Consider the following 27789-nt stretch of genomic DNA (forward strand, 5'->3'; position numbering starts at 1 on the left):
CAATGTGGCACTAACTTACTTATATTTCTTACTCTAAAATGATAAATAACATTTTCTACTTTATATTTAATATACTATTATTGTAGGAAAATATATTAGAATAATTTTTTTTTTATCTCTATTTTAAAAAAATCTATTTTAGAAGAAAAAATATTTAATAGATCATTAGGATTCACCATTAAGCCGCACTAAGTTCACCTGGAGGTGTCTGGCAAAAAGATTACTTGTATCAATGGGTACTATCAAGAAACTGGCATCAAAGGAAACAATACCAAACCGGTTTATTGCGCAGGAACAACTTTTTAATGGGGTCAAAGCGTTGGATTTCTTATGCATTTTCATCTTCTTAAACTTGGTCCCGTTCTCACTTCTATTGAACTTATTTAATTACTCACAAAGGGTCTCCCTTTCTACCTTGAGATGCAAAGTTTCACTGAATGATGTTGTCTTGTCCTATGGATTTGCAATGGCTGCACTTTCTCCTAATTTGGGATTATGCATGTCATTCTTAGTGATTTCTAAGTCCAATCCCGAAACATGCTAAGAAAATAAGAATCTCTCTAAGAAGTACTACTACATCAACCACCTCTTAAAATACAAAGTTTCAGACTCAAATCCCCATTCATCTGTTTTTTTATATCTTTGTTTTGTGCTCTTAAGTTGTATATTGAAGAGATTAGAGAGCCAAAAACGTAAAAACCTTCCCTTTTGTAGTTTTTTTGTCAGTATCCGTTACTTGTATTAGCCTCTTTCAAATTGTCTATTGACCGTGCTTTCTTTTTCACCACACTCTGTCTCTGCTCTGCACATGTTCTTTTGTTCCCTTCATAGAACCAGAAACAACAAATCTTATTCACAGATCCCAATCATTGTACCTCCTAGTTATTATTATTACTAAAAACATAACCCATGTTTCTCTTCTGACATGGGTAATATTTGAATACCAGACAAAAACAAAACATAAATCATCATAACACCCTTTTTTTCTTAAGTTTTAGTGTTACTAGTGACATTTAAAATCTTTATCCCAGCCAGTCTGTAAAGATGAATGATCCCATCTGTCCACATCTAAATATAAATATACAGAGAAAGTTATCTGATATTGAGTTTTGAATTTCTTAATCAAAGATTGATTAAGACAAGATAACAGTCCCTGCCGACTAATCTCTACATCATTTACAACTACACAATTCAATTAAAATGGACGAAAAACATTTAAAACGTTATGAAAATAGAATCAAACAGCAAGTTGTTGTTGTTTCTGATGAGAAGCTTCATCGTCGTTGAAGGTAATGACAGATCTTGGTGGGACAACAACGAGGGAGAGAGGTTGAAGAAGAGTCATTTCCTTTCGAAGATAAGAGAAGTAAGCGTGGAATGTGTTTGGCGTCACGTTTAAATCAAAACCTAACCCGAATAAGAAATCTAGCTCCAGAAGATTCATCTCTTTCGTGCTTATCCCTCCCACTTTCGCGTAATACGCATTGTTGTAGTACCTGTTTAGTCACCAGGTTCAGAGTTCAGTGAATCCGAAATCAAATTAATACATAAATATCGAATCTTTCCTTGCAGATTCAGACAAAAACATAAGAAACAGAGCATTTCAGAAACAGGGGAAGGAACAGAGCATTTCAGAAACAGGGGATTGGCTGATCATTAACTGAATTTTTAAGCTGTGATGGTGAATTCTGAGCTTGACCCTTAACTCAAGAGATTTGATTTAGATTAAAGAAACAAAGAAACTTACAAATCATCGAGGAATTTAGCAGCGATCATGACACTGGTAATGAGGAGACGATGAACATTGAAGGAATTGATCGGAAGCGAAGGTTGTCTGTGAGTGAAACGGTCGAGATAAACATAAGCCACAACGAAGCAAGAAGAACTACAATCCGCGTATTTGTAAATCCTCTCGAGATAGCTCTGAATCGTTATGGAAGGTCGACTCAGCCCATGGAACACGGAATCGCTCTGTGACTGAGTCGTGACTCGCCTTGTCAGATCGTTTGACTCCGCAACTCGTTCTAGCAACGCCGATAAGAAGGCTATTAGCTTCGGCATTACTCCCGGATTCTCAAGCTCAGCCATTTTTTTGTGTGTTTGAGATATAGAAAAGGAGAAAGTTACTCTTTTTGTGTGTGTGTTAATGGCGTGTGTTTAAGATGGTCGTTATATTGGGTAGTTTTTAAATTCTATTTTTTTTGTTTATAATTTATTTATTTTATTTAATAAGTAAGTATTTTCTGTTGACAAAAAAAAATAAGCAAGTATTTTCTATATTTTTAAAAAAATTTGATCAATATGTAGGTGCATTTTAAAAAAGTTATCTAACTAGTTTTTTTAGTAATTAACTCTTGTTCTATCACTGTCGGCGGTGGAACAAAGAACAAAAATATCACAAAATATATAATTAACAATTGAATATGGAACTGAGAAAGGAAAATATATTTAATGTTTCATAAGTTGGGTTAATGATCTTATATATTAAAACAGAAGTCACAACCTTGATTCATGTGTGATTTTTTAAAAAATGGACCTAATAAACCTATTCATAGAAATTCATATTACATTTTAGTTCATACTAATAATAAATCAAAATTTTAAAATATTTTAATCATAATATCTTTTGATATCTTTTCATTTTAAATATAAATATATTTATTTTAAAATTCTAACAAATCTGTTTAAAAAGATTTTTACAAGATCTTTATTTTCGAAATTATATTTAAATATTTTTGCTAATTTTGAAATTAGTTTAAAATATTATTATACATTAATATATTCAGTTATATAAAATTAAAAATAAAAAAATCTAGAATATTTTATTTATTTTATAATCATAATCAATCATATTAAAATAAAATTATTATATTGAGCTAAATATAAAATTGTATTAAATTTATATATTTATTTATTTTATTTTCGTAATTATAAAATATTTATGTTCAAAAATAAAATCTAATATGTTGGTAAGATGGGTTAACATTATCAAACTATATAATACATGTATAAAATTTAACATGTATTTCTTTAAAGTTAATAATATAAAATCTTTGTAACTACTTTAATCATAATATATTTTCATTTTAAATATAATATATATTGATATATTATATTTAAAAATTCTAATAAATCTGTGTAAAAAAATTTAAACAATAACTTAATGTATTTTAAGTTATCGTTTAAAAATGAAAATAAATAAATTATATCCTATTTTATCTACTTTATAGTCATGATCATGTTAAAATATAATTATTATACTAAAATAAATATGATAAAATTATATTCAATTTCTAAATTTTATTTTCATAAATATAAATTATTTATTTAAAATATAATATGATGATAGAACAGCTTAAAATTAACAAACTATATAATACATATTTAAAAATTAACATATCTTAGACTTTTATATATACAATAATAAATTATCTAATATTGGTAAAAAGAAATCCAGTTTTGAAAGACGGGTCAAAATTTAGCATAAATTAAATACAAAATAATTTTTAAATATATTTTCTCATTAATATATTAATTTGCTTAATAACTAAATGCAAATACAGTAAGATAAATATATAATAAGAAGTGGTAAATACATACAGTTTAAACAATTAATTAATTATAACATGTAAATTATAAAATTATTGTATTTGAAATAGTTATATAAATATTTAAGTATATGATTAACATTAAAAATATATACCACTTATGTTCTAAAATAATAATTTATGTATAGAAAAATAAAAACAAACACCCGTGCGGTTGCACGGGTCAAAATCTAGTTGTTATTGAATTCGAAATCTTAAGTCGTAACAAGAGGGATACATAATTAATGTAGACCACCATATATCAAATCCCGGCAGATAAACGTAGTATCTTATCTCTTGATATATACGCAATTATGAAAATAGTGATGTGATTTGGGAAAACTATATGTAATTTTTGGTTTGTAGTGTGGTGATGGGATCCCATACTAATCATGTTACATGGACATGTGGGGAGATTTATTTAAACCTAGAACGTCATGACGATAGTGATCTTGCGAAGTGCATGTGTTGCTAATAATGCGAATATGCGAATCAATTCCCATCTGGTAACATTTCTTTATAGCCGAAAATAATCAGGATTGTTAGAGAAATATAGTTATTGAATAGATCATAGATTGATCTAAATCTAACATGCCAGGATTGACAGCTAATTTGAACGCACCTAGCTATGCAAGTGCTGAGACAAGCAAACCCAAAAGTTAAAGAGCAAGATAAGAAGAGATTTCACGTTAACAAAAAAAATTCTATTTATTCGTTAAAACAAAGGATTTTAACTTTACAAGAGGATATGTTGAGTGAACATCGCTTTTTTTTTTTGGAACGTTTCGAATGATACATTTGCATTACTAGCTACATTCAAACTGATGTAATTTATCTTCCAAATAACATTATATAGTTCCTAGCTACATTCATGAACGACAAACTGTAAGTAAACAACATTTGATTAACTAACTTATGTTATAGTATTTGTTTTTCCTATGATGCGAGCACTGAACATATACTTGATTAGTACCTGAAGTTACAAGAAATAAAAAAACAATTAACTAAACATGACAGTCAGGTTAGATTCCAAACTGACTGGGATTGGAGTGAAGAAAAAGTAAACCATGCCTCATGAGAGAACTAAGAAAAAGTAAACTGACTAGACATATCTCTTACTTTCCCACAAGTCCAGTTATAGAGAAAACTACTGTACAGTTGGTCCGAGAGGATTTTTGTTTTTTTTCACAATAATAATGTTGAAATGAAGTTAAATTCAAAACAAATCTAGAGAACAGATCATAAATCTTTCTTTTTGTCCCTCAAGGTTCTATGCATGATGCTATGATGTTTGCTATTGGTAGAGCCGTAGAGGGAATCAACAATTCAAAAAAAAATTTCTTTTATTTTTTTTTCAAAAATCCAAAAGAAAAAAAAAACTTTATGTTTGTCGATCTATACTTCAGAAAAAGTTAATATTCCGTTAAGAAAACTATGTCATAATGAAACGAAGTGTTAACAAATCGTGTAATAAGAGGTGGACCAATAAATGTATAAAAAATGACGGATGAGTCAGGGCATAAAATAGGTGGGCTACTCAGTATTCCACACTCCACTTGTGTCAAGCACACATTATAAGCAGCGAGTCACATGCCCTGACCCAGTTTTAATGAGTTCTTCGTTCGCCATTACCTTTTTCACATCTATAAATATAGCAAGTGACCATCTCAATGTGTTATATCAAACCTAGTTTTATTTTCTTTAAAGCTTCTTTTCAACTGAGTAGAGTGAGTAAGAGAATGTCTGCAATAGAATTTGACTTGGTTCTCCATTGCAATGGTCACACTCAATTTGCAAGATCTTTCAAGAATGAAGGTGATGATGACGATGATGTAGTCTATGATTACGCTCCGGCTGCATGAGTCGATTATCTATAGTTATAACATCTTCACCATTAGGAAGAGATAAGCTTTTCTTGCTAGCTAGATATAACCCTGATTAACAATATACGTAATATTTTGTCCAAAAAACAATATACGTAATACGTGATATGTATATATATATATATATATATATATATATATATATATATATATATATACCGTATGTCTTTGTAGACCATGAGCTATTTTGTATCTAGGTTTGCTTGAGTGTTGTTACTACTAATACCTTTTATAATAAACTATTGACTCTTTTATATACTTTATGGCTCATATTTAAAATCCGTCCTACCAGTTCCATGAAGTTGAAACGTGGATAATACTCTCACAGACGGATGTGAAAATCTTACATGTCACATGTCTTACACTAACCAAACATTGATTCTAGAAGTGATTTAAAATTCTATGCATCAGCATAAAGTTAAAATTCGTGATCAAAATCGACATCTGGAGGGTGTGAAGACTGAAGACCTCCACGGTATACAATATGCCTTTTTAAAATTAGAAAACACACATTTACTTAAATAATGATGTTTTTAAAAGAAAAATGAATATGAGATTCTGAATCTAAATATAAATACAAATCTAAGAGATTATAAATTATTAATTCACATAACCAATATACAAACTTTAAACGGATATATACTTCAATTGTCTTTTGCTCTCTTTAAGTTCTTTGTTTCTTCAAAATTAATTTACGTTTGTTCACACCATCAACTAATTCAGCCCTCCACTTTTCTTATCAAGAAAAAGATCTTAAACCTATATATCTTTAATATCTTATACCACGTCACCTGATCAGCCTCAAAACTAATCCACATTGAGAGTATATAAGTCTATTACAAAAAAATAAAATAAAAAAAAGAGTCTATTACAAACGAAAATGAAGTCAAGAATATATATAAAACATCTGATGAAAAGCACATGCAATATCAAATATGCGAAATATCACACATCTATGTATGCGCATATATATATAAGCAAAGAAAGAGATTAGAAGGAAGAGAGACAATGATCACGTTCAGGAGAATCATCAGAGGGAATGTGGTTGTGACGACCTTCGTAAGTAGTTATCACCATTCTACAATCTTCCGACAGCCTCTCCACTCTTTTTTTCACCCTACAGTTGTTGTGTGTGCATCTGTAATAACTCCTGTATGTATATCCACATCTTTATACATTTATTAATTAATTAAATATCATTGAACACAATTTGATTTGATTCAGTTGGCCATACGAAAATAATAGTAATAAAACAAATAATAGAAACGTGTGAATGTCACGAGCCTTATAGTGTACTAACAAAAATAGTTAGAAATATGTGTAGATGTTGCACAATAGAAAAGAGATAAAAACATAAAATGTTGTTGATGACTACCTGCAGTAAATACTAAATTTGCAACATACATTAATGTATATATTTAATGAATGTAAAATTATATTCAAAACAACAACCTCTTTACAATACATGTAATATTGCAAAAAATATATTTTAAACGTATATATTACATAAGGATGTATTAGCAGTCAGTCATGTCTTTAGTACTTGAGCTAAGGTTCGGCAACAGTCTAAAGAGATAATATAATAGATACACCTAAATTTAGTTCCTACCCCAGCTTTTACGAAACTATCAATCACCAGTCAATGTGATTATACGAAAATCATTAAGCACATTTTATCGGAAGTATAGGTAACGTTAATTAGACTAATTAATAGGGTTGATTAAATAGTTACATAGATGTACGTGGTTGTGTCGTTAAAGAATTAATTACCTGGGGTGAAGGCTGTTCTTGACGACTTTCTGACCATATTTACGCCATTTGTAGCCATCGTCCAGAACGTCCACATCGCTTTTTGTCTGGAAACAGAACCTTGGCTCTCTTAGTTTCCTCCTTATCTTCACTTTGTTCTTCATCTCTCCACTCTCACTACTTGATCTCCACCTGCAATACAACCACTCTATAACGTAAACATCATTTATGCCTTAGGTTTAATCTAATTATGTCATAACTCATAAGGATTTATACATAGTCAAGCTATGGTTCTACTGGATCTCAAAACATTTCTAGGAAAACCCATAAATTAATAATATGGTGGTGTTGGGGACACCCAAAACATTGGAGAGAAAGATGATTAATCTACTGATGAAGTTAAAGGCAATATTAGTAACTTTCTTAACTTGGCTATTAGTCGATGGTACACAGAAGAAGAAAGGAATGGATTCATCTTAGAATTTAAATGAACTAAATTACCAAGAATTATAATGCACATCATTGTTAATTCCACCTCTAATGTTATCTTGATCATCATTAACCACCTTTGATCCCAAGGGTCCTCCACCCTACAAAACACATATATCAAACCCTCCAAATTAAGATCAATCAATATTTAAACCAAGAAAACAAGACAATCACGTATATGCATATATGTGTAGAAAGAGAGATCATAGCTAGACCTGAAGATTATTCGAAAACCCTAGAGGTGCGTAACTAGTATTAGTGGTAGAAGAAGAGTTATAGATGGGGAAAGAAGGAGAGGAGAGAGAAGAAGAAGAAGAAGAGAAGAAGGTTAAGACATTAGTTTCTTCAAATGGGGAGTTCATTTTCTCTTGTTGTTGATCGTAATAAGTATTGACTACTACTCTTCTTTCTTTTCCTCCTCCTTCCATTTGATTTAATCTCATTCTCCCTTTTTATTGTGCGTATTATTTTGTAAATAGTATATCACACTTATTTTGTCTATATTTTATTTTAATAAAATTTATAAATGTTACTTTTACGGTTTTTCTTCTCTTGCTTTCATATAGAGAGATAGGGTTTTGTATGTACGTCCCCACACGTTTCAAAAACCCTCTAAATGTATCATTTGAAGTTTTGAACCATTCGTGTCTTTGGCAGTCAGCTTCATGTGAAGTTTATATGTCTAAAATCATATGCCAAACAAAACAAAATTATTTGGATATATACCATATTTATTTCTCAATTTATCTTTCGTGGAATATAATGTTCAATGAAATTTCTCAATTTATCTTTTAGTAAAAAAAACGATACTCTTTTGTTTGCGCCGGTAGTAAAATAAGTTGATAATGATGTGTTGAATTTATCTTCCTGTTAATTAAATTAGTCAATTACGACTTTACTTTCATTTATCTAAGCAAGTAACCTGCATCATTTATTGAACCTAACCATCCCATAATGAGGCCAAACAAGGGTTTGGAGTTTGGACTAATTGTTGTTGATCAGCTTTACTGAAGCAATCCAAGGAATCAAAATTATAAGAAATTAATTGAAGTAAAGATTTATCTTAATGTATAAGATATTTGAAGATTTTCCTTACACATGACAATATAGAGATTAGAGAGACAGAGAAATAATTGTCAAGAAGGTAATTGAGTGTGGTGGAGGTACATCAAAGCTTCCATCCATATCTCAAGATGTGTCCTAAAGCTGATGATGGAAACGACACCCAAAAAAGTTACCTCTTCCCAAATCATGTCTGAATCCACTTTCATAAATGTGTTCGAAAATGATTCCTATTATTTGTGAAGTGATTTTTTCTCTCTCAGTTAAAAGTTAGAATATTTAAATTATTTATTATCCTAAATAAATAATTAAATTATATTTTTAATATGAAATTACCCATAAGTTAAAAACAAATTCATTAATTTGATAATCATCATTATTTAAAAAGATTATATATTATGTTATCCAAAATATTTTACATCAAACTATTTCAAAAATAAATATAAATGTCTATATATGTTTTTATGTAAATTGAATGTTTTCATATTTATTTTATGTAATACGATATATTTTCTTAAAATAAAAAACCTTTTTCGTATATAAAAAATTAATAATTTATTAAATGTTTTAAAAACATTAAAATCACATGTCTACTGATTTTTGAATTGATAATATATCTATATTTATATTTTTTGTAAAATTATTAAGTCCGCGAGTGCGAACAAAACACCTAGTTTAATCATATTCATAGAAACGTTATATGTTATACGACTGCTTTTAAAATATATCGCGCATAGTAAAACACAAATGTTGTACTTTTATATTATCGTGAATTTGATAACTACACACAACAACACCTAAGGAAAAGAGCAGGCCAACTTCCTCCACAATAGCAACACAACGCAACAGCAACTAATAAAAAAACATATAATTAAACATTTTTAATCTTTTCTATGACATTATCATAAAACATGATTGAGGTGGATTAAACTAAGTTTCATATTTACTCAGAGCCGTGCTTACTATATATTCAAAAAGGTATTTGCCATAGGCCCCCAAATTATCTACAATTTTAGGGGCCCCCGATTTCTGAGAATGAGTATATCAAAGTGGTTATGCATTAATATGTTCTCCAACACTCACCGTTAATGACCCGTGTTCGAATCTTTGTGTGTGTATGTCTTTTTGGAATATAAGCTTATAGAAGGAAATAAAGATTCTAAATCAAATAGTCTTTCAAAGGGATTTGAATCTAAATTTAATAAGGAATCAGGTTCGTTTTCCGGGTAAGTTTTCCAAAAAACATCAGAAATTAAACTCTTAATTAGATTTTGATCTGTTTTTCATCATTTAGTCTTTCAAATAATTTTGTATACAGCACGTTGCCTCGTTTTCTTCCTGTAGTATTTCTTCCTATTCACTTTTATTGGTCTACAATATAAAGTTTTTTTTTTGTCAATGGTCTACTATATAAGTTATGGTTTTGTTTTCATTAATTTATATTTTTTTGTATTTGCTAGTTATATAAAAGGGTCCCAATTTTAAAAATCGCCTTAGGTCTCTAGAGATCCTCGCACGGCACTGTATTTACTTTACCGGTCCAATCAACTCCGTAATTAACTATCAACTTAAACACCTGCTTAATTAGCCCTTAAAGGAATTATAGTACTAGTACCATTAGTTAGTTTATTTATTTATTCTTACCGACACTAAGACAAATAGAGAAAAAAAAACAAACAGACAACAATTAAAATGACGAAGTTAAGTTTTATATCCTTTTTATTTACAAGGATAGTATGTTAATTAAATATTTTGTGTAAAAAAAGTTCATACATAATTTAACATTATAAAATAAAATAAAGCACTTATAGTATATAATAACATTTTTAACTCCATTTATGGAAAATGCAACGTTTAAATTTTGCAAATGGTTAGTCAAAACTCAAAACAAAATATTATGTATTCTTTTAAGTTCAATTAAACATTTTTATGATGCACATGTAAATACATTTTAAGAAACAAATTATGATGCAAATGAAAGAAGGACATGTCATAGGTTGAGCAAAGAGACAAAGCGAGGAATTTTAAAATTAAAGGTTATATGATAGGGGATGAATTCCATGCAACAATGATTACACGTTCCAATCAAATCCGTAAGGAATTTCCCAATTCAATGATGGTGAAATTTCTAAGGCATCTCTCTTAAGTCTTTTCTTCTCCCTCTCTTGTAGAAGTGCCCACTTTGTCTCTTCCCTCCATTTTCAGCCTTTCTTTTTCTCTTTTTCGTTTCCTCTTTTCTACTTCTTTCAAATTCAAATGAGGATGGTCTATATCATAACCCAACAATAATTAACTAAGTGGTTGTACATATTCAATTCTCATGGTATATATATATATATAAATATATATAATTCCAATATTAATCTTAATTTTTGTGCTGATAAACTGATTAGAATAAAGAACACACAAAAGTGTTTATGAATTTTGTTTTTTTTTAGATTTTCATAAAAATATACAATATGCATCTAGTGATGAATGAATAAACATAATTAAATATTCATATATTAGAGAATGTTATATTTCACAATTTCAGATATTCTTCTTGATCGATCTTTTTAGATCCTTTTGATTATTCTCGATTTTTCGATATTGTTGATTTTCTCTCTCGGTCTCTTAATAAATTCAAAAAACATATTATCGAAAAACACACAAAATGACCTTTCATTACAACTCTTAGAAACTCATCACATTAATCTCTAGCAGTTAAAGATACAATAATATTTTTTTATTGTTTAAGGGATTTGATTTAGGGGTTAGAAATGAGTGTGGGGCTTCAAACAGTTTTGATAATTCCTCTGCTGTGGATACAACAGTGGATAACCTTATTCTTCATATAGTATATATAATATGTGGATTCACACAATACACGACAAGAGAAGAGAATAAACATGTCCTCATAATGCATAAAACCAAGATTTTCGTTCTGAATTGTTCCAAAATATAAACCAATGGGCTTAATAAACTCTAGACCCATATCAAGCAATATCCTAAATGTATGGAAGTGTACGATGATTTGCATAGAATCGAAAACACAGATACGCGTAAACAAACGAAGAAACATAAGTCTAACTATTTTAATAGAGTAGATATTTAGACTTGGAGACGTTTTTGAAACGTGTATATCCCCTATATATTATTTGAGAAGCATTGCAACATTTTTTTGTAGCCACGTGTCATCACTAGAATCCTTAGAGAAATATGTTGGTCCATCTAAATATATAATAAACTTTTTATTAAACCACAATAAATACATTATTAATGTGCTTCATTATTTCCTTAAATAAAATAACGAAATTGCCTAATAATTTTGAATAATAAAGATTTGATAACATAAGTGTGTATTATAATTATATTTGTTTAATTTTAAGCTATTAAAATAAATTAAACAATCATAGTAACCATATAATAAAAATTTAAAAAACTTATTTATATATTATATTTTTAATTTTTAAAAACGAGTATAAATTACTAAAACTGTTAAAAGTTTCACATTCAAATTTTGTGATCTATGATTTAAAACTTTTATTATGACATGATACAAATAATTAAAAAATAATATAAGTTGAAAGTCTCATTAAATAAGTATCAAAAATAAAAGATATATAAATATATGTATCATTTTAAATTAAACTATATGCCATATAAAAATACATAAATATCTTAATTTTGAAATTTACTTTGAACATTTTTTGATAAAAAAATTGAAAATATTGACAACTTAATTTTTTAAAATACTATAAATTACTTACACCATTAATTCTACAGTGAAAATTTTGTTATCACTAATTTAGACTTTTTGCTATAACATATACAAATGATAAAAAAATATGAGCAAAAAGCATCATCTAATAAATATTAATATTAAAATATACCCCATATATGTTACTATCATTTAAATTTAATTATATATCATTTCAAATAGAAAAAATATTTTTTTGATTTATAAAATTTATTTATATGTTCGTACCAATTTAATTATATAAGTAGTAGATAATGACTTCTTAATTATTCAATATATATTTATTATTTCATAATATGTTATAAACATATAATATATAAAATAATTTATATATATAATGTTTATCCCGCGCAAGGCGCGGATCTTAACCTAGTATATATATATAATAACATATACACAGTTGATCTACCGATGAGTTGATTTGGTTATCTTTCTTTGGTTTATCTAAGAGAGAAAACCAAATAAGAGTGGTGTTTTTTTTTGTAAACTCTACAATTTTTTTTATCAAAAAGTAGAAAATAAAACATTTTATTCTTCGATAAATAATATAGTGAATTTTATTTCCTGTCAAATCACGATATCAAAATGGCAACAAATACTGAAAGATGATATTAAAATACAAATCAAGAAATAATTATTTCATGGTAATTGTAGAGATTAGTATTCTCAGTTTGGTGTCAAGGAGGATGGTGTTATTTAATTAAATCTTAGTAATATGACATTGTTTTGTAGAGTTTGATGATGTTTTTAATGGGAGTTTTGGATATATAGAGTAGCTTGCTTTCACTCATCTCATGTAAGCTCCAACAAGATTGTGTTTTGTTAATAGTTGAGGGTGTGCCTGGATCAGCAGCTTGGTTAGGCCGGGGTCTTTCTTGCGTCTGCGCTCAGCGAAGAGATAGTGATGCACATTCTACCTTTGATCTTACACCTGCTCAGGTTACTCTTTTTCTTTTCTCCAATTTTTTTTTTTTTTGGGGGTTTTGAATTTGGATTTTTCTTGTTCATTGCTTGGGTTGCTAATAACTTCTACACTGTTGTTGGAACTTGCAGGAGGAATGCTTGCAGAGGTTGCAGAATCGTATTGATGTAGCTTATGACACCACCATACCTCTGCATCAGGTACACATTTCACGTGAGGGTTGTTATTTTTTCATATAAAGACAGTGGACTTGAGAGCCATTAATTGGAGATAGTCGAATACTCTAGTTTTCGCCATCACTTGGTTTTAAAAAGCGATTGCTTTTGGAGCCAAATGCATGTTTGCATCATAAGTCCATATGTAACAGCTTTTATAATTACTTCTTTTGCTCTTAGGAAGCTCTGAGGAATCTCTGGAAACTTTCCTTCCCTGAAGAAGAGCTTCATGGGTTGATATCTGAGCAGTGGAAAGAGATGGGCTGGCAGGGCAAAGATCCGTCAACAGATTTTAGGTACAAGGCTAACTTTCCTCGCCACTTTTTTTATTGATATTTATATTTTGTTGCTTCCATCCTCTTTGACTTACGGTGCAGTGTCTTTCAGGGGTGGTGGTTTCATTTCTCTTGAAAACCTGATGTACTTCGCTAGAACCCACATGCTACCTTTGCAGACGTTTCAGAGAAGAATCGAATTATTTTCCCTAATAATTTTCACTTTCCATGCACAGTATTATATATTTATATGTATTCATGTGCCATCAAATATAGCATTTGCTCGCTCCATGTAATGAGCTTGTTTCACAGTTTCCTCACCTCGTTTTGTAACGCCGCATGTCCATATGCTGCAGAAATCCTTCCAGGACCTTTTGAGGAAGCAGGTTGGGGAAAGGTCCGTATGGGAATATCCTTTTGCTGTTGCTGGTATCAATATAACGTTCATGCTTATTCAGATGCTTGACCTTGAAGCAGGTATATGGCCACAGCCCACAAGAATCTACTTACCTACCGTGATTGTAATAGATACTAACAGTATATCCTTTTGAAAAATTTACAGTAAAACCTCGAACAATTGTTGGGGCAACTTTTCTGAAGTTCCTTTCTGGTAAAGCTCTGACATAATGCTATTCCCTTTCCACTCAAAAGTGCTGTTTGCTTTTCCCCATAACAATAGATAGGTTGCACACATGGTGCTTTGATTGGATTTTGACACTGATTCAGATAAGTGTGTGGGTGTAAGCAGAGAACGAATCAGCCTTTGACATTCTTTATTGCATTGCATTCAAGCTAATGGATCAGCAGTGGCTTTCAATGCATGCCTCATACATGGAATTCAACGTAAGTACTCTAAAACATATCCATACGTTGTGTTTGCAACAGAGATAGATAGTGTTTTTTGGTAACTGAATTGGTAACATTGTATATGGATGACACAGACGGTGATGAAATCAACAAGGAGACAGCTGGAGAGAGAGCTGATGCTGGAAGATATAACGCATCTTGAAGACTTGCCCTCCTACGCTCTTCTCTCTCAATAGTGTGTGGGGTTATGATGAATCTCAAATTGGTTGTGGTTAAAATGAGCGTGTAGTTAGGAAAAGAATGGGGTTCGTTTTCTAACAACGTTGAGTTTTTTCAGTAATTGTGTGTAGTGTGTTAATTGATGGAAGACGATCGGGTGATGTTAATGTGTTAATTGATGGAAGACGATTGAGTGATGTTGTCAGTGTGTGGTGGTAATAAAACATTATGGTGGCGGCTAACACTTGATCTGTTTGTGTAAAGCTTTTACCCATTGGATTACTTATAGAGATAACACATGCGATGCACTCATAATCGGAAGAAAAGGCAAAACAATAAAATATTACAAATTAACAGATTGTCTTATTGATGATCATGATGATGGTTCCATTTGCATAAATAAATGTTAGGGTAAATGCTAAATTAATCATAGTCGGCTCTGGACATAATAAAGTGGAACATCAGTCTTGTGTCTCCAAATTTTTATGAGTTTATTATGTACGTAGATGTGGTTTATTATGGTCACAATGTGATATAGGTATTCCAATAATTAAAAAAAAAATTTAGAAAAAAAATTGTTAATTTTCTTATGAAATTGTTTGTCTCCAAAGTTTCAGAGCCAACCATTAACAGAAACTCAGTAGCAAACCAACACCAGCACCAGCAAGATCTCGACCACCAAATAGCTCATAGTCCTCTAGCATCACTTGATGGCAGTCTGGTTGACCCTGAATCGGCTTCGTGTGTTACTTGACAACTTTCTCAAAAACATGTGATCTCAAAGTAGATATATTACTTTTCCTTGTATTTTAATTTGAAAACTCTTTATAAGGAAAAAAAAAAGAAAAAGCTAATCGAGAATACTAACTACGCACAAGTTGCATTGCTTAATGTGATCTTATATACCATTAACCACTAGAATAAATATTGTTAAACAATCATTTCTTTTAGGATATATACTAATAGTTAGTCATAGTTGTTGATTCAGCTATTACGCGTTTCATATTGACAACGTAACATTTATAAACTAAAATTGAACACGAGGGCGGGGGATGGTGGAGAAGAGCTGTCCATGTGAGTCCAAAACTCATAACTTGATATATATATGGAGAGGATATATGATAACGAATGATGAAATGGTTCTGCACGGTGGAAAAAGAAAATGGAAACTAATAATAATTTTATTACAACAATAAAAAAGAAGTGAATGTGATAATGATAAAACTGATAACGCCAAATAATAAAACCCTAATTATAAGAGATGATGACGAGGGGAACACACTCAAATTCTCTTACAGAGTTACAACCAAAACAAAGTAGATCAAAAGCAAAGCACTGACTCCACCCTGGCTCTCTAAACCATTCACATCCACAAACCATAACCGAAAACCATCGAAACTCCGACCAAAACGTAACTCATCACTCCCTTAGATGCACCACTTGCCTTCGGTGGAGGAGGAGAAGTTGACCCTGAAGCCGGGGTACCTGGAGTTCCGGCAGCCGGCGGTGATCCCGGTGTGGAAGGAGTTCCGGGAGTTGTAGACGGCGGCGTGGGGGCGGCTGGAGTTCCGGAAGAGGCGGCTACGACCGTAACGGCTAGCTTCATGCCACCTGCACAGTGACCAGGTGTAGGGCAGATGAAGTACTGTGTTCCTACTTTTTCGAGATCAATCGTGGTGTCTCCACCAGAATGAGTATCGATCGGTGTGCCTCCACAGTTATCGTAACCTGCTTTGTCCACTTCGTTCACTGAGTGTGTAGAACCATACTTGAACTCTGTTTTTAAAACCAACATCCAAGTAAAACGTTAAGGAACATTAAAAAAACAAAGTAGATAGTTTCCTTGCGTAATAAGTTATCTCTATTTGGAAGTGTAAGCTGGAACCAACCAACCTATTGGCTAAAGATTGTAACTAGAACTTAATACTTATAGTTACAAAACTTTGAGTTTGTGCTTAAATATAAATTTCAACAGGACTGAATAATAACGCACCTAGAGTGTCACCAACTCTGAAAGTCTTTCCTTTAACCCAACTCGTGTAGTCCACACCACTATCCCATAGAGAAGCGTCTCCCACCGTGTACGTCACAGCGAGCGCGGCTGGGACAATGGCCAGGACTAGGAGAAGAGCGGTTGCAGCCATCTTTGACAAACCATTCATTGCCATATTTGTTAAGAAGAGAGGTATAATTGAAAAGATTGTGATGAGAGGAATTGGTTATGGTGGCTATTATATAACAAAGAGATATGTGAGGACTATGGGAATTAAGTAAATGGAACTGTATGAAAAGTCGCCGCCCTCGCCAAATCATTCAACAACTTCATCCTCTCTTTTTCATTTCCGTTTTATTTTTATTCATTTCTTTGTTTGGTAAGGCATTGTCTTTATGCATACCAACTATTTGTTCATATATATTCAAAACTAAAAGATAAAGGAATGGATAATTAATTGAATTGTTCCGTGGCTTTTTTTTTTTTGAACTGAGGCTTCATCCGTGGCTTTCTTTGATGTAAATTATATGTACACATCAACCTAACGAGTGGCTTCTTCTTATTTGGTTTCTTATGTTTTCTACCTAAAAGTGTGTTGAGAACATGGGTTCGTTAATATGCTTCTATGTAAAACGCAAATACTAATGTTTATCACATGAAAATTGTAGTATTTATTGGTTGACAAAATAAAACTATTGAATTTCTTAGTTGGTTAATGTTGTAGTATCTGCAGATGCCATGATTTTCCTTAAAACTTAAGCAAAATGTCAGCTTACGAGAGTTTTACATAATGCCTTACAAACAGGATATTTGAAGTTTAAGCTATATTTTCTCTGGAGAAATTTCCTAAAAAACTTACTAATTTTATCACAACAAGTTCTTATCTATTTTATACAAACTGTTTTAAAGGGTATGAATTCATATAAAATATGATTTTTAGTTCATATATTTTTGGTCTAGTTGCCAATTGCCAATGGTATATCTTCTACTTGTATTTGATGGGGTTTTGTTAGTGTGTGAGTGGAGTTTGTACGTTAAACAAAGACTTTCCTTACAGGGTCTTCTACGTTGAACGAAGACTATCAATGCAACTCCTAAAAGATTATTCGGTTAATCATATAAAAGACATGAAAGCATTTGTTTACTGAATCTGATCATTGTATTTTTGGAAGGTTTATTTGAAGCCATTGTGTTAGATTTTTTTTCCAACTTCTTGGTCCGACTGGGTCAGAAGTTATACAGAAGAAAAGAGAACAAATATTCGAAATGACTTCCTAACTCTTCTAGAAAAATATTAATGGAATTAGGTATTAGGGGGAAGATGCCTAGCTAGCACGCTCCAAGGCTATTTTAGTATATTTGTCAATGATAAAAGATAGGTGTTGTGTTAGGTGAAACATTTCTTTATAATATTCGAATGTTTCTTTTTCTGAAAAGATGAAAACATACGAAACCAAACAATCTGAAAGTAAGCCTAGAAGCGAAATGGTCAGCGATAGAACAAAAACTAAATAGTACAACCACTATGCATCCCTATTAATTCTCTGACCAAAACAAAAGTTAACTAGGAGACCGAGAAAAGAGAAACATATTTAGCAGATTCATTGTAGTGTTCAAAAAGGGGAGGTTGATTATAGAGATGAAAAAATAGTTGTTGAGTTAGAGAGGGAGCTTCTAGAGGAGGTTCAGAGCGTGTCATGTTGGAATTTGATGGTGGTTATTATAATATTATCATCTTATCCATTGGCTTCAAATTTAAAATGAAAGGAGACACCACAAAAAATAACGAAGTATATCGTAACTATTTTTTAGCTGATTTATACTATTTTAGATTACGAAAAAATATTAAAAGACTACTCTACAACTTACAAATCTGCACCATATTAAACCGCTTTATGAAATTCCATTTTAACAGTTTTACTTGTACCATACATAATATCTCTTGTAAACGATTTCTATTAGTCTGTATAATTGATGATAAATCTTATTTATTGGAACTCTTAGTAAAACTACTAGATTAAACAAAAGATTTCCACTATCCTAATTATTTAAACTAGGTAAAGCTCGTGCGATATCGCACCAGAACTCATTTTTATAAAAATAGATATATCATATATTTTATAAAATATCTGTTGTACCAAATGCTTTCCAAAAGTACACATGTTATAAATATACAAAGAAAAGCACAAATATAACTAAAAGTCATAAATATAAAAATTAAATTTATAAAAAAAAATGTAAAACAAAAAATATACTCATTGTTTTAAAGGTGGGTCAGAATCTAGTTTCCGATTAATACGGTGTATCACTAAAGTGATGCTTTTTTCATTGCATCTTGCCATTTTTCATGTGCTTCTAATATCTTTGAAACACATGCATTTTCTAAAGATACAAACAAAATTTCATTTGTAAGTAGTAAAACTCGTGTGTAATCTTGTAACTGTTTTTCTCTCTCACGTCGATCCAAAGAAGAACAGGGAGCACCTCTCATTTGCTCTGACTTTGGGGCTGCTGCCGGCGTTTGCCGTGGCTCCCTTGCCCCTTAATTTTCACTAATTTTAATTTACTTCAATAACTGTGATTGGTGTTTGATCAATTCCATCACACAATTCACTTCTTTTCTCCGCGTATCATTATTGCATCGAACACGTTTTTCAAAATTAATGCTTTCTCTCTTTAATCAGTTGTTGAATTCACAATTTCACGCAGACTCGGTTGCAAATATGAATTTAAGAGTTATCATATCACATCCTTTCGATACAATTGGATATGCAATCTCTGTTGGAGATTCCTTTTTTTATTGAAAGGAAACAGTTACTTTTTCTTATCCCCACAAACACCGAGTCTATTTCTTTCTTTTTTGGGGTTTTGTTTCATTATTGTGACATTGTATGTCTCTCCCTATGGGATTGTTATCTTCTGGCCTTGAAATAGTGTTTATTTAAAAAAAATCGATCTCTTTCTTTTTTTCAATATTTTGTTGCATCTTTTTCATTGTTCACAACTATTATATATATAGAGACCAAAAATTGCAATGGTTAACCACCAAAGATTGCAATGGTTAACAATCAAAAATTGTATTGGTTCATTTAAACAGTTACAAATATTCATCCAAACTATTATAATAATAATTTATTTAAATGATTGCAAATGATTCATTTAAATGGTTCTAATGATTTTTAAACAATTTTTTAAAAACATTTAGGTTGAAAATAAATAAGTGGAAAATATAAAAAATTTCCAAGTCAAAAGTAGTATTAAACGGAAAAATAATTTATAGTTATGAAACACACAATCCATAGCAGACGTTAAACACACAATACATATAATACTACTTTTGAAAAACAAGTAGATTAGTGAAAATTTAATTTGAAAAATGCATGGGAGAGACTATTTATAGATTTTTTAAAACCTATAATAGTCACAACCCTTTAATCTGAATAGTCGCATTCTTCTAATACTCACAACTTCTCACTTTTTAAAAAATACTTATGAATAGTCACAACTTTTAGACAATTTTTAGAAGGACACAACCTTACAACATAGAACTTTTAGAAAAGACACAACTCTCTACACATATTTTTCAAAAGACACAACCTTTCAACATAACTAAAGTTCACAACCTTAGGAATTAATTGGAAAAAACACAACCTTACAAAATAAAATTTTTAGAAAATACACCCTTAAATATAATTGAAAAGACATAAATTAGAAAGATACAATTTTAAAAAGTGAAAACAGTTATAAACGAAAAAGTACCTACCATTAATGGTTATTAATAAACAGTCATAAGTAAATTATAATGAAAAGACATATATGTTGGAATTATTTAAGATTACTAGTAAAGTTGTATACATTTAAATAAAAAAAATGAAAACATTCCAATAAATGTGAAAAAAAAATTGAGATTAGAAACTACCGAAGAGATACAACCTTTAATCAAAAGACAAATCAAAAGACAGCTTAATGAACAAACACAACCTTTAACAAAAATTGAGATTCCAAATTTCCTATAAAAGCACACAATCTTTGGAATTAATTGGGATTGCTATTATTAATAGATAATAAAAAATTTGCTGTCATAAAGTAATTTTTTGGTTTTCAAATTATAAAATTATAATCTGGTGAATCCAATGTATATTTCAACAGAATTATCAGAATTATCAGAATTTTTTAGAAACGCGGTCTTCTTTTCCAAATAGTTACCATGACAGATTCACAGAATATTTGTTGGGCTATGCACATCAGTGAATGAGAAGAAAGAAAATAACAAATTAAAAAAAAAAAACAGAATATACAGAAAAAGTTTAGTTGACTGACCCTGGTAATAGACTAATAGTCGAGGCAAATTCAAACTATTCATAATCAAGTTTGGATTACTATATGTGCCCATTACTCTACGGCCAATGACAGCTCAAAACTGGGCTTATGATTGGCCCAGCTCATAGATCATGTTCAGATGCGTTTTGGAACTTTTTTTTAGAAAATATGTTTTTAGGAAACCCTAATTCCTTTTGTACTCCATCCCTGCATGATTTTTTTTTTGTTGATAAATCCTATCGGCTATCTAGTCAGTTTTAGAAGAAATAGATTTGCGTTCCAGAGTAGACTAGTCTGAGAGCTTACCACACTGTGTGACCCAAATTTAAATACTTTCCGAATATATTCTTTGAATGAGTGAATTGGGCATTGATAAGGTGAGTATTCCTCCTGAAGTATGGACCAATTGATCCGGTTGGGTGCGGCAGTAATAGCAAGAGAATGATGGGACCACCACCACCAGTATCAGCAAATACAAAATCTGGTGGTAAATTTCTTAACTTTTAAGTTTTTCTAAAGCTTTATTTTTCCTCCCAAGAGTTTGTATTTGATCCCTGAATTAGCATTTTCAGTCTTGTTGTGTCCCTATATATATTGCAAGTTGTAACAACGTCTCTCGAGGCTTTATTAGACCAGGAGTGGAAGGGGTTTAGTTCTCCCAGTTACTTAGGAGATCCTTTTTGTTTGTATCTGACGAAAAGCTCCTTTGGTCGCTAGGTCACTGCCATGCATGTTTGTATCCTCCCAAAAGCAAAAGATATCATGATCTAAAACGAAATCATTCGTCCCATATATATGTTTATATTTAAATCCCAAAACTATACTTTATTTGGCAGTTTGCCTGCAAAATGTATATTGTATCATGTGTATAAATTGCTTTTTAAACCCTAATATTAGATAACAAATTGAGCCATGATTGTTTTTCTTAACCCTAATCTACCAAGAAGAAACCACCATGTGCTTCAGACAAAGAAGGAAGAAATGATCAGAACTGTCAGATCGTATCTATTTCTCAGGGAATCCTATGATAAAATAGACCCACTTTGATACATTTACAACACCGACCAGTTTCGTGCACATACACAAAAGAGACTGTTCGAGGCAAGCCCTACTTACAGTATATATCACACGACTAATGAACAAGCAAAAGAAGGTTCTTTATTCATGTCCTGGAGTTTCTTTAGAACATGTAGCTGAGAATTACATGAACAAACAAAAACAACCACATTTCATACATAGAAATCAAAACGCCAAAGTCCTACAGTTTTTAAAACATACTCCATAATATATACATTTTCTCTTCAGAAATAAAACATTTATCCAAACAACCAGCCCGAAATAAATAAGAGACATAACCATAGGAAATTTCTAGCTCTGAAGCCCTTTTACCTCATCAAAAACTTTAACTATATAGTATTTGTATCCTTTTCAAACTATATAGTAATAATATAGTGGTGCTATTTGATGGAGTATGAGCGAGTGCATACCGTTTGTAAGGACTCCGTGAACAGAGCAGAGAAACTGGTTAAAGCTTGGAACACACCTGGCAAGCCCGTCTGTAAATTATTCAAAGTCATGGCTCTTGTCACTTCTATTGCCTTTGAATGTTTCAGCATCTCTTCCTCCACCCTTCTCTGGCATGCTCCTAGCTCTAACTTTTTCTCCGTGAGAGGGTCACGAGCGTCTAGCCCGTGTCCGTTGTCTGGTCCTGAATCCGGAAGACCAAACCCGACCGTGGAGTATGACTGGTAGTATTTCCTTTCGATGTTCCTAAGCGATGAAGCTTTCTTCTCAAGCTCCTTTGATGCTGATTCGGTTCGTTTCTTTATCTTTAGCTCCTCTGATTGTTTCGCGGATATCACGTGGACAACGTTGATGAAGCTCTTGATTGCTTCTGAAGCCACTGTGTCTGGGACTCGGTCAAGAGTAAGCTTCCACTCATCGCAAAACGCGTAGGCATCTACCGGCTCTTTGTGACCGGGGTTCTCGTCGTGGCAAACTGGGAGGAGAGTTAGCTTGAACCAGGCTTGAACCGAACGTATGAACTCCCGTTGGAATTTAATCAGCCGACAGAAACTGGAGTGCCATAGAGACACGGCTGTTTCCAAGTCGCGTGTTGCTTGTCGGTGTAGTTCAGATGTTGATTCCCCTTTGCCTGACCTGTTAATGAGCCCCTGAACTTGCTGCACGATGTTGTTCTGAATCTCGTGGAACTGATGCATTGCTTTCCACATGTACATGAAGCTGCACAAGCATAAGTTCAGAGGTTAGTGTCTGATGTTCAAAGTAAGTGCCTATCTGCTGGAACCAAAGCAATTATAACAGCATAGTCTTAGGCTCTTCACATGAATTTGTCAAAAAAAAAAGTGTTTGGATCTTTCTTTTTCTTTGGCATCACTACAACTACAACACTTGAACTTGGGTGGGGACCTTTAAATGCAGGTTCCAAACCACCATACTTCACATAGAATCTCTAAAAAAACCACGATGAATACCAAAAGGTAGATGATCTTTCATTTCTACGGAACTAGATGTTAGCCAATAAGCATGATCTTAAAACTAAGCCTTACTTATTAGTTGTCAAGATAAGCTATAAGATCCCACAATGCAATATATGAACTAAGTAGTCAAGAAAAAAAATAAAAAAGAATTAAGTAGTCTTTATCCCACTCTAACAAGCAGCCAATCATAACCGGGAATCTACAAATCTAAAGAATGGCTTCAAAAAGGCATGAGGACTTTTTCATTAAATGTTCACCTACTTGACAAGTCCACACGATGATGATGATACGTACGTCTACGAGTAAATTATGATGATACAGACAAGTCAATGCAACTAACAGCGCATTCAATATCGGATAATCATTGATGCACAATAATAAAAGAAAAAAAGTTTTTACCCGTGACAGAGTTCAACGAGCTGCGGGACAAGATCAGTATCTCGAAGGCGAACAATGGCAGTAGATGTTGTGCTGACGGCCTGAGAAGTAACAATTATAAGAGACTGCAACCTAGTTATAGACCCCTTTGTCTTGTCCAGCTTAGTCTCATTATCCCCCTTGTACTCTTGACTTTGAAGTTTCGACAACTTCTTTTCGTGTTCAATCTTAAACCCTTCTCTAGCCTGCAATATCATCCGTATCTCCAGTAATTAGTAAAAACATGAAACTGCGAGAAATGGCATAAACTGATTTGGATAAAAAGCAGAAACCTTGACTTCCTCATAGAGTTTCTTTTCCCATGCCAAGAGTCGGTCTAAACTGGAACATAGGCTCTTGGGACCTCCCGGTTGTTCAAGTGCGGTTGTGTCAAGCCTGTATTTGACTTCCAATGGCGGCTTAGAGGTCCAGGTTGAGCTCAGGTTGCTCAATACACTACTCGAATGAATCACCGTTTCTGAAAAACCAAAACATACGATTAAAATGATTCAAAGTATTGATTTTTAGATATATAGCTGATTCAAAATAACCAAAAGCTCACTCTTCAAGTGGCTGAAACTGCGGTCGAGCTGAGCCTTGCCAATATTGAGCATCTGAGAGACTTGCTCTCCGGCCTCAGCCGCCTTGTCGAAATTCTCCTTGATGGCATCCACAATCTCCTTCAAATCTCTGTGTCTCACCACCATCTTCATGTCAGAGACATCTCCTCTCCCACTGTAACTCGTCGCCGCGTCGTCTCCTTTCCCGTACTTCTCTTGTCCAACGCCTCCACCGCTATACTCCTGCGCCATTGGTGCGTGCTGCCGTCTCATCGAACCAGTCTTCACAGAAGATCCGAAGTCAGAACGCGTTCCAACTTCGGAGATTGACTCTATATCCTCCTCCTCCTCCTCGTCCTCCTCATGGGCGGCTTCCGATGAGCTAGTGGTGCTGTAATGATCGTGATCCTCCCATTCGCTACACTGCACTTCCTCTCTCTCCGCTTCCTCCTCAACGGCACTATCCAAGGTCTTAAACTGCTTATGCTTCCTCGAGTGGGATGATCTCTCTGTCTCCGTATCAAACTCCTTCTCCTTCCTCGAATCGAAGAAATCATGCTCAGATCTCTCGGTTTCGGTATCGCTAAACCGGTTATGTAAGTCGTGTTGATCGCCAAACCGGTTATGGTGCTGCCTCTCTTGAGATTTCCGGTTAAAGAACTCGGAATCGGGAGGGGAGGGAGGGTAGAAGTTCTCCCAGTTCCATACAGAGGAGGCTTGAGAGGGAGTAGCGGAGTAAGTCGAGTTCTGGTAAGCCGTTGGGTAGAAACTCGTCGGCATGAAGTTAGATCTCTCGCTTGACGATGGGCTCGAGAGTATATGAGGCAGCTTCGGCTGCTGCTGCTGCTGCTTCCGTCTCCGATTAGAGTGTGGAGCCGTAACGATCGGAGGCAGCTTGGTGTTGGAGCTAGCTACGGAAGGAGGAGCCGGCGGCGGAGGAGTGTAGACAGAAGGCGACGGAGGTATAAAATTGGAGGAGGAGCGTTCGCTCGGAGTGTGGAGAAACACGGCGGGAGTCTGATCCGATACGGCGAGAGGCTCGCCGGCGGCGAAGGAGGAGAGAGCAGATCCAGTGAGGCGTAGCGATCTGCAGTAATCGGCGTGAGCTGCGGCGAGCTGGTGACGTGCGCGAACTGATTCCGTCATCAGACGGCGGCGATCTTTGCAGCGGCGAACGGTGTCTTCGTTGTCGAGCTTGGACGCGGCGCAGCCCATGATTGTTTGTTTGGATTTTGGATTGTTAAAACGGGGCGGCGCGTGAAGTCACGGCCAATGGTGTGCCATTTTGGATAGAGAGAGAATCACGGAAAATAAATGTTGGGGTGGGGAGAAAAAGTTCTTATTAGCTGTTTCTTTTTCCACTTGATCGGATTTTGGACTGTACCTTTCCTCTATTTCTTGTCTACTTTGTTTATTAATAAATATGAATAAAGAAAAACTTTATGTAAATTTCCTTTTTTCTCCACTGAGTACTGATAACGAATCAGTGACTGTCATTAACCTCCTGGACTAAGTCTGTCTTTGTTATTTTCCACTCAATTATTAATCGTTGCTTAGTTATCAATAATTAAAACTATTTTTTCACATATTTACTCTTTTTGTTTCTGTCTTTGCTTTTGTTAATTTTTTTTGAATATTTATCTGCGAAAAGGATTCATTTTTCTTATGCTTCAGATTATTTCGATTTTCAAATTATTTTGCTTATAAAATTTGATAATTGTAGTTTCTGTTAGTTCTTTAAATTAAATTAGTATGTCGGTTGATGATTTAATTAATGGCATACGATGTTTTGTGTCGCTTTAGCGTGGTTTTTGGGTAGATAGTAGATTATATTTGGAAAGAAAAAAGTTGGACTATTAGTCAGAGAATAGTATATTATTTAGGAAATGTTTGAGATTTTAGGGAATCCATTAATCGTTGGCTAAAACGGCAGGGTGTTTACTCTAGGAGGTTACAAACGGTGTATAGTGTTGTGTGAAAGAGTCTTTTCTGTTCAAACCAAAAGAAAGAAAAAGGATGAAAGAGAACAAAAAGCCACATGCATTTCCCTTTTCTTTCCACCTTTGTTCGAAGAGGCTCCATCAGCAGTAAGGTGGAAAGTTAACAACGTGAGTCTCAACTTTTTAGTATTCGTAGAAACTGTTCTCTCTTCTTCTTTTTTCTAAAGCTAAAAAGCCCCCAGGGATGGGCATCTAATTCTTCTTCTCTGTTTGTTAGATGCTTGATTGCTTTCATAAATGTTATCTTTATATTGTTACACTAGTTCATTTTTGTATACAGTTATTAGATCAACAACAATAAAGAATTTACCATGAATCAGGATAAAGATACTTGTAAAAGAAGATGTATAAGAGTTGATTGATCAATCAAGAAAATTAAAGTGTTGATAACTTGATGGGTATGCTTTTGGGTGGAGACGTCAACACTCTGTGAAAGTGACCAAACAGTTTTATTTTTTCCTTTGAAAGAACACATAACTTTTTCTGATTCCGAATATTCCTATTAGATTTGAGAGCTTCATATATAGTGTACTTATACATTATGCTTTGGGATGCTTGATGCATCCGAGTTTTATGCCGGTTTGTTTTCTAGTTAGAATATGGTAAATGTTCCACAATATGCCTTCTTGAGTTGTATATTAATGACTTTTTTTATTGGTGATTTATAGATTAATGGATTCTATTCTACTTTTTAATCAAGTTTTCTGTTGAAAGGAATCAATTCTAAACATAGTTGTAAAAAATAAATCATAAATTTTAATAGATTATATTCAGTCTTTATGGTGTGTGTCCCTTTCCTGTCCCGAGCAGCCATGTGGTGTGAGACTGTTGTCTTTCCTCTTGTATACTACAAATTGGTCTATTATACATCCAAAACTATTGCGTTGAACGATTCATCTCCTATCAACTGGGCCTAAGGATGGCTTTCTTTAATCAATGGTTCGTTTAGATTCTTCCTTGGGCTACTAGGAGATGTGCAAAGCAACAATGTGGTGCCAAAAACCCTAAACCTTGAGAATCACGTTTTTGTTGGCTCGTATACGAATTGTAA

The 27789-nt window shown here is 32.8% G+C and overlaps 5 protein-coding genes and 1 long non-coding RNA gene across 7 annotated transcripts; 2 read left to right on the top strand and 4 right to left on the bottom strand.

The window, feature by feature from the left end:
* Window positions 1–1039: 1039 nt before the first annotated feature.
* LOC103858142 (cyclin-U4-1) lies at window positions 1040–2469 on the bottom strand. Its single transcript, XM_009135436.3, has 2 exons — window positions 1748–2469; window positions 1040–1496 (listed from the first exon to the last, which is right to left on the bottom strand). Exons 1-2 carry the CDS (start codon window positions 2086–2088, stop codon window positions 1238–1240), a joined length of 600 nt encoding a protein of 199 aa, XP_009133684.1. The 5' UTR covers window positions 2089–2469; the 3' UTR covers window positions 1040–1237.
* Window positions 2470–3615: 1146 nt separating this feature from the next.
* On the top strand, window positions 3616–15239 carry LOC103858144 (ELMO domain-containing protein A). The gene is made up of 9 exons (XM_033286694.1): window positions 3616–5402; window positions 13339–13448; window positions 13563–13631; window positions 13827–13942; window positions 14034–14082; window positions 14272–14398; window positions 14484–14531; window positions 14670–14764; window positions 14863–15239. Exons 1-9 carry the CDS (start codon window positions 5258–5260, stop codon window positions 14962–14964), a joined length of 861 nt encoding a protein of 286 aa, XP_033142585.1. The 5' UTR covers window positions 3616–5257; the 3' UTR covers window positions 14965–15239.
* On the bottom strand, window positions 6220–12032 carry LOC103858143 (probable WRKY transcription factor 12). Of its 2 annotated transcripts, none has more exons than XM_009135438.3 (4): window positions 7924–12032; window positions 7721–7809; window positions 7241–7411; window positions 6220–6638 (listed from the first exon to the last, which is right to left on the bottom strand). In XM_009135438.3, exons 1-4 carry the CDS (start codon window positions 8149–8151, stop codon window positions 6461–6463), a joined length of 666 nt encoding a protein of 221 aa, XP_009133686.1. In that variant the 5' UTR covers window positions 8152–12032; the 3' UTR covers window positions 6220–6460. The 2 variants fall into 2 exon arrangements, with proteins under 2 accessions (XP_009133686.1, XP_009133687.1); XM_009135439.3 differs by having other exon boundaries at window positions 6220–6620; window positions 7924–11980.
* Window positions 15240–16097: 858 nt separating the features above from the next.
* Window positions 16098–17232, bottom strand: LOC103858145 (uclacyanin-2). The gene is made up of 2 exons (XM_009135441.3): window positions 16941–17232; window positions 16098–16723 (listed from the first exon to the last, which is right to left on the bottom strand). The coding sequence occupies exons 1-2, from the start codon at window positions 17113–17115 to the stop codon at window positions 16311–16313; spliced, it is 588 nt and encodes a 195-aa protein (XP_009133689.1). The 5' UTR covers window positions 17116–17232; the 3' UTR covers window positions 16098–16310.
* Window positions 17233–22396: 5164 nt separating this feature from the next.
* On the bottom strand, window positions 22397–26128 carry LOC103858146 (nitrate regulatory gene2 protein). The gene is made up of 4 exons (XM_009135442.3): window positions 24741–26128; window positions 24472–24656; window positions 24161–24384; window positions 22397–23504 (listed from the first exon to the last, which is right to left on the bottom strand). The coding sequence occupies exons 1-4, from the start codon at window positions 25951–25953 to the stop codon at window positions 22718–22720; spliced, it is 2409 nt and encodes an 802-aa protein (XP_009133690.1). The 5' UTR covers window positions 25954–26128; the 3' UTR covers window positions 22397–22717.
* LOC117132483 lies at window positions 23514–24142 on the top strand. Its single transcript, XR_004456060.1, has 2 exons — window positions 23514–23883; window positions 23916–24142. It is a non-coding gene; the product is annotated as an uncharacterized LOC117132483 (long non-coding RNA).
* Window positions 26129–27789: the final 1661 nt, after the last annotated feature.

This window comes from Brassica rapa, chromosome A03, assembly GCF_000309985.2.
Source record: "Brassica rapa cultivar Chiifu-401-42 chromosome A03, CAAS_Brap_v3.01, whole genome shotgun sequence".
Classification (NCBI taxonomy): domain Eukaryota; kingdom Viridiplantae; phylum Streptophyta; class Magnoliopsida; order Brassicales; family Brassicaceae; genus Brassica; species Brassica rapa.